This window comes from Pistacia vera, unplaced genomic scaffold (genome assembly GCF_008641045.1).
Source record: "Pistacia vera cultivar Batoury unplaced genomic scaffold, PisVer_v2 Contig102, whole genome shotgun sequence".
Taxonomy (NCBI): Eukaryota; Viridiplantae; Streptophyta; class Magnoliopsida; order Sapindales; family Anacardiaceae; genus Pistacia; species Pistacia vera.
In genome coordinates, this window is record NW_022195050.1 from 721,122 (window position 1) to 728,041 (window position 6,920).

The 6,920-nt window shown below is 37.6% G+C and overlaps 1 protein-coding gene across 1 annotated transcript; it reads right to left on the reverse strand.

Moving 5' to 3' along the window:
* Positions 1–320: 320 nt before the first annotated feature.
* On the reverse strand, positions 321–4,031 carry LOC116122055 (putative disease resistance protein RGA1). Its single transcript, XM_031407978.1, has 2 exons — positions 3,387–4,031; positions 321–3,314 (listed from the first exon to the last, which is right to left on the reverse strand). The coding sequence occupies exons 1-2, from the start codon at positions 3,963–3,965 to the stop codon at positions 795–797; spliced, it is 3,099 nt and encodes a 1,032-aa protein (XP_031263838.1). The 5' UTR covers positions 3,966–4,031; the 3' UTR covers positions 321–794.
* Positions 4,032–6,920: the final 2,889 nt, after the last annotated feature.

Below are 6,920 nucleotides of genomic sequence, written 5' to 3' on the forward strand. Positions count from 1 at the left end.
TTTTAAAATTTTTTGGGTGAAAAAGTGTCATTAAGGGGAACTTGGGTGGGAAAAAGTTGTTTACTCCATCGATAAATCACAATCCAGAGGTAACGACGTGACAGAGTAAAACAACTACTTGTAACTTCCCATTTATCAAACCTTAGATTGTTTCAAATCAATGACTGGAAATTTAAATTACCATTTAAAGTAAAAAAATGGGAACATTAAATAAGACATCTTAAGCAAATCTCAAAAATAGAAAATAGAAAATAAAAAATGCAATGCAATTGTCTTCCAATAAACCTTAATGTTCAATAGCAATCGAAAGGCAATTTCATTCATTAAAGAAGAAAAAAAAAAAAAAAAAAACATAAATACATAAAATGATCTTCACAATTGTAGTCAAAGAATAGACATATTCTTCTCTATATTAATCTCTATTATTGTTCCTTTTAATGGGGTGCATATCAAAGAAGTTGATATACTCTCATGGGGGCCAAGCACTTCTCCAAGATGTTCCAGGGTGTCCTTTCTTCAGGAACTCTTGAAAATGCTCCATTTCCAGAAAATTAGAACAAAGAGAACTAAACTTTGTCAACTGGTTGATTTCAAATTTAAGAGATTTCACATCCTCAACACTGTCTTTTATCTCCTTAAAACTCAAATCGCGTCTACTTAATTAGGAGAGCTCAAGTCTTATAAACTGAATCTCAAACTCGTTTGTGATCTGGAATATGACAACTTTGCAAAGCACCTGATCAGAAAAAGACATGGGAACAGTTCAGAAAGTTCAGGATTATCCATTAAAAGAATCACCTTGGCCCATAGCCGTCCGGCGTCCAGTGTTGGATTTCGGGTGACTGATCAGGGCCTTCAGCTTCAATGTCAACGTCTTCCAAATCACTTTCAACTTCAATCTCCTCGTGGTGCATAGATGAATCTATCTGGAATTTCCTTCTCTCAAGTTGTCTCTCTAATTCAAGACATCTTTTGATCACCAACCTAGAAATAGAGTCCAAGAATTTGATACTTCTGGGAGACAACTTCAAGTTGGGACAGTCTTCAATTCTCAACTCTTTCAGAGAAGAAAGGTGAATGATTTCAGGGAAATGGACCAAACCAGGACAATCGACAATATCCAACTTCTGAAGAAATTGATATTTTTCCAGGCTCACAGGCAGAGAACCCGATTCAGAGCAATGCAGAATACTAATATGCCTGAGAGAAGCGTAGCTTTGAATGACATCAAAGAGAGTCCCCAAAGTCCTGCAATCGTGTACAGTCAATTTCGCGATAGAGTTTATGCTTCCATAATCATCAGGTGGGCATTTAAACTCTTCAAAGCTGTCGATAACAAGGGAGAGAAGTGGTGGTAAATGGGAAAGTGAGTAAAGTAGCATCTCATTGCTGTTGCATAGAGCCAAGTTCTTGAGATGTTGAGTAAATGGCAAGGCAATCAACATATTGCATCCTTCAATTATCAGCTTCTCAAGGCTAGGAAATGGGGCCTGAATTGTGATCTCTCCACCCATTTTCTCCATCGTGAGGCATTCCCATTCCCACAAATTCGGCATATCATAGAGCTCGAGCTGTCTCAGTGATGGAAATCCTCTGACAGTACCTTTCCCATAAAAGTCATGGCCTATAATTTGCACTGCAGACAACCCTTTTATACAAAGATCCTTGAGGGTCGGTATTTGCCCCAGCGGTGGAAGTTTTTCAAAACTGCAATCAGTAATAGAAACTTTCACTAGATTTGTGAGACCTGAATTCAACCATGAAGGAATCATGGCACCTCTGTATCCTTTTAAATCCAAAACTTTTAGATCCTGGGGTGGCCTAAGGCTATGTATAACATGAGTTGTAGAAATATCATCTCTTGTAATGGCATCGCGACTCCAGGATAATCCCAGTGAATGAATATGAACTTTCTCATGTAGCTTTGCTTCATATCCATCAACTTCATCTCTCACATTCTCAAGATTCTTGATATCTAATCTACCTTCAAGATTCAGAAAATTCAGCTCTTGTAGGTTAGCACTATCTCGTCGCTTACCCAAAATGAACGCTGGAAGCTTCCTAAGAAGCTTTAATTTCCCAATTCCTGAAGGCATATGAATCAAAGAACAACATGATTCTATATTCAGAATCCTCAGATTTGTCAACTGAGGGATAGTTTTGGGTAACTCTTCAAGGTTGTAACAATTAGAAAGTTCCAAAGTCTGCAAATGCTTCAGCTTACTGATGGATTCCGGGATCCTTCTGATATATGTATAAGAGAGATCAAGATACCTCAAATGTTTTAAACTACCAATAGTAACAGGCAATTCAATCAAGACAGTTTGACTCAAATTCAATGCCCGTAAACAGCTAAATCCTCGAAACAGGCTAGAGACTTCTCCAAGTTCCAACTTACCTGAAAACAAAAGCAATGTCCGCAGTTTTTCTTTCTCCAGGATTGTTGATTGTGTAAAATCACCAAGCACAGAGCAATGCTGAACATATCTTCGTATTATTTGTGAACCTCTGATAGACATATTCGAGCATTCAAGCCCCGCAACCTTGACTGCAAGAGCATGCATAAAATCATGCATTTTGCACACTAACACTTGCCCCAAATCATCTCTCACTACATCTTGAAAGAATGAATGCTGCAACAATTCTTCGAAGTAGTCATTCGCAATGTCTTGTAATTCGTTACTTCCATCTTTCGATCTAACGAATCCTTCAGCTATCCACAATTGGACTAACTTCTCCTTGTTGATCCAATAGTCCTTCGGAAAAAGTGAACAAAAGGCGAAGCATTGCTTCAGATACAAAGGTAAATGATCATAACTCTGCTTTAAAACTGACAAGAGATGAGAATTCAATTCCCCCAAAATCCATAAACCATATTGCGCAATAGACAACCATTCTTGCTTGTTTTTTTTACGCAACAAGATGCCTACACTCTTGATTGCTAGAGGCCATCCCCTGCACTTGCCAACAATATCTTGACCAATTTGTTCCAATTCACCACTCTCTTCCTGCATTGATACAAATGCGAAATGCTCAAAAATAGCCCAAGAATCCTCATCAGACAAACATTTCAAGTGTTGTGCAGGAACTGTGCCCATCAAAGCAGCAACACGGCCAGAGCGACTAGTGACAAGAACACAAGATCCTGAATCACCAACGTTTAACCATGATTTCAGTTCCTCAATTTTTTTCTCATCTTCATCCCATACATCATCCAAAACAATCAAGAATCTCTTGTTCTCCCATGGCTTTTCGAACTCAAACACAACCTCATCGCTATTAGTACTTTCACCATACTTTACAACAGGTATTTCCTGTTTAAACATTTCAATATCAAGATTCATACCAACAAAAAACCAAGCTCTAAATGGGAAATGTGATTTCACCTTCTCATCATTGAAAATTCTTTGAGCGAGAACCGTCTTCCCGATTCCACCCATCCCAATAATAGGGATAACACGAAATCTCTCCTCACCATCCTGGCTTCGAAACATGGTGTTCATCACATTAGATATCTCAAAATCTCTTCCGACAACATATTCATCACTTCTTTGAGAGCCCTCTTCAGAAACAAATATTTTTTCTAGTTGAACACCAGGGACAAGCTCGCGGAGCAAATTCAAGTGTCTAACCAGACGTCCATGGATTCTCCTTACCTCCTGGTCAATTTTAGAATTGTTCAACGAGGTGGGAAAGGAGCAGGTTGCTTTAGATTTTCTGGATCTTTCCCAGTCATCGATCAATACATCGATATCATAAGCGAGGTCTCTCAGCACGGTGAGCCAGATCCTGATCGACGGAATTTGGTCGGATCCACCGCGCTCGGTGATGGTGTCCTCCAGGATGGCCTGAGTTTCAGCTAGCTTGAGACGTATCTGTATGAAGTTTGCGCTCAAAGCAGTGACGTGGGAGTCCAGTCTGTCGCATAGCACATCGAGGAGAGGAGACGCCACTGTGCCCGCCATTGATACGCCACACAGAGAAGCTGAAAATCTAAACAACCAGCAAATCAAGACACCTTGTTTGAAATGATTCGGTAATAATTGTTGACTTCTAGGCGATAAGTGTGGAACTGTGGATGCTTTGAGTTCGGGGGATGCTTTGAGTTCGGGGGAATATCGTAATCAACCCAGAGTGGCATCTATGGTATTTTAGCACCCCTAATGGTTTTAGAAACTCATAAATACCACCTTTATGCTTGAAGTTATGGGTCGCATCGCAGCTATTCCATTACTCTTTAGGGCGCGTTTGGTTATAGGAAATATTAGATTACTGGAAATGTTATATTAACTTGAAGATTATTCGGAATCTTTAGGAAAATGTGTTTGGTTAATTGGTGGGTATGTTACATTAATATGTTTGGTTGGGAAGAATAAATTGGTAAGTATGTTATTTAAATTACTGAATTGTCCTCTAATTAAATATTATTATTATATTATTTTTTAATATTGATTATTATTTGGATTATTATAAGAGCATCTCCAAATGACTCTTTATATAACATAAGAGAAATACTATGCAGACTCCTCATTTTTACTAACTAATCTACAACATGATGTGGTGTCTGACGTGGCAGTGCCAATTCATCTGCCACGTCAGTCACTTGCTACATCAGATAAAAAAAAAAAATTCTGAAAATTTTTTGCGCTGGGTTACGGAATGAATTTTTGCCTCCAAAAATTTTGCCTCCTTAATCTTTGCTCCCTAATCTCAGCCTCCCTAATCTCAATCTTAAAATCTTCTCCCAAATCCCAATCTTGATAACCTAAATCTTGTCTTCAAATCCCAATCTTAATAACCTAAATCTTCTCCCAAATTAAATCATAGTCAAAACCCAAATCACCCATCCGAATTTGAGCATTTGAACTGCCGGTTGTGACATCCATAGTTGTCGTCGCATTTGTCTCTGTTGCTGACCAGTGAGAGTTCCTTTTGAGTGGTAAGAGCTTACTCACTCAATGGTCTCTCTTACTTACTTGCTGCTGGTGGAAGAAGTGGAACACAACACTTGCTTGGTGCTTTTGAGTTGAGAACCATGAACAAGTGTGTATAAATTTTATGATAAACAATATTATAGTAAAAAGAAGCTTTGTAAATCCAATAAATTGAGGAAATTTTGTGCAAATGTAAAACGGTGAAAGGGAACTGTACAATTTGGGGAAGAAAAGATGAAAATCGGATGACTTGGTGACTGGTTTTAGTAACGCCTGTAACCTTTTTCTTGAGGACTAATAATGTAGTTTTCAACAAGACACTTAGAAATCTTTTATATTAGTTATCATAAATCATAGATATAGGATGGTAAAGTAACCATTGGACTGTCTTTCCCAATTTTCAAGTGCACACAGAAACATATTTGTTCTGTCATTTTTGTTTCTTTAGATTTAGTAACTCGTAGCAAATATCCGTTGTAAAGGTACTGTCTTTTTGCCCCTTATTTCATAAGGATATTCTTTGTTTTCTACCTTCTTGTTAAAAATTAGTTTCTTGTTATATATCCAGGAGAGATGTTCCTTGGTATTTAGAAAACATTTAGTTTTACAACATAGGGTAGTGTTACTACTTTGATTTGATGTGCTAGCTTATATGGTTTGGATTGTTGTATCTTTACACATAGTTGCTGCATGTGGATAAATGGGAATCATAGAGAGTACCAGTAATGAAACAGGTGTTGAATGAACTTTTTGCATAAATGTAATAGATTATCTTCCTGATTTAACTGTAATTATTGTTTTTCTTAATTATTAATACACAAGTTTAGTTTAGTTCATTGCATTCAAAATGAATTAAGTGTTAAGTGTTTTGCAGAGGAGGCAGAAATAGAGGCGATAACTGCAGGAGCAGACAAGGAGAGATAAATGAACAGTTAAAGGCTCAGTTTCTAATACTGAAAGGGTAAGCATTGTAATGAAACGAATATTTATATGTACAATGAGTACCCATGTTTTATGATAAATGATAAATTTTTGGTTACGCACAAGTTAATATAGTTTAAAAAAAAAAAATTGATGGTTTTGTTTTCTTCATGTTTGTTATCTTATAATATTCTAATCTAAGTATTAATATAAATGATCAGGATAATCAATTTGAAGAAGTGAGATAGAGGAAGTACAAAGGAGGAATGGGAGCCGAAGCCTGGATGGTTTTTGATTCACTTGATAATCTTCAATACTACAAAAGTTATGGGAATAGAAGGGGTTTGAGTTATTATAAGATCCTCAAGGAATGAGATGATGGACAGGTGACAAACGCAACACTAGCTTGTTTTGTACTGGGAAGTGAGTAGTAACACTCGAAATGCTTTAAGTACCCAGTGAACAAGACGGATTGTAAGGCTCGAGTTGGTGCAGCTGTACGTAGTAATGGAAAATGGCAAATATGTTCAGTGGGGTTGAATCAAACCATGAGCTCAGTAGCCCAACGAAAACTAGATTTCAAGAACAATCTGGTATACAACCATAGTGAAAAGGAGACTCGTAATAAATGATAGGGCCGGGATTAGGCCGAATAAAAATTTCAATTCCATGTCAGTTGAAGCAGGCGGTCTGAGAATTTGACTTCTTGCAAAAAGATTGTAGGAACTATATGAAAAAGTTAGGAGGATGCGACTTGGTGCCGGGGACGTATGCAATCCAAAATATTTTTGAAAATGCAAAAAGATAATGCAAATTTCTTTTACATGATGGATTTGATGAGGAGGGTCGATTACAGAATGTTATATGGGTGGATGCAAGAAGTAGGGTGCATTAAGGAATTTGGCGACGTTGTCACATTTGACACTACAACTTGACCAAAAGTACGATATGCCATTTGCGGCATTTGTTGGGTTAACCATCATGGGCATTCAACCTCTTAGGTTGTGGGTTAATCTCCATGAGGACACGAGACTTTGTTTGGCTTTTGAATCTTGGTTGCATGTA

Excerpts from the sequence above, each read along its gene's own strand:
- LOC116122055 (XM_031407978.1), bottom strand. The coding sequence starts at position 3,965 with ATGGCGGGCACAGTGGCGTCTCCTCTCCTCGATGTGCTATGCGACAGA. Across the intron at positions 3,315-3,386 it reads GAATTTTCAATGATGAGAAG|GAAATACCTGTTGTAAAGTA; the intron begins GTGAAATCACAT and ends ATGTTTAAACAG.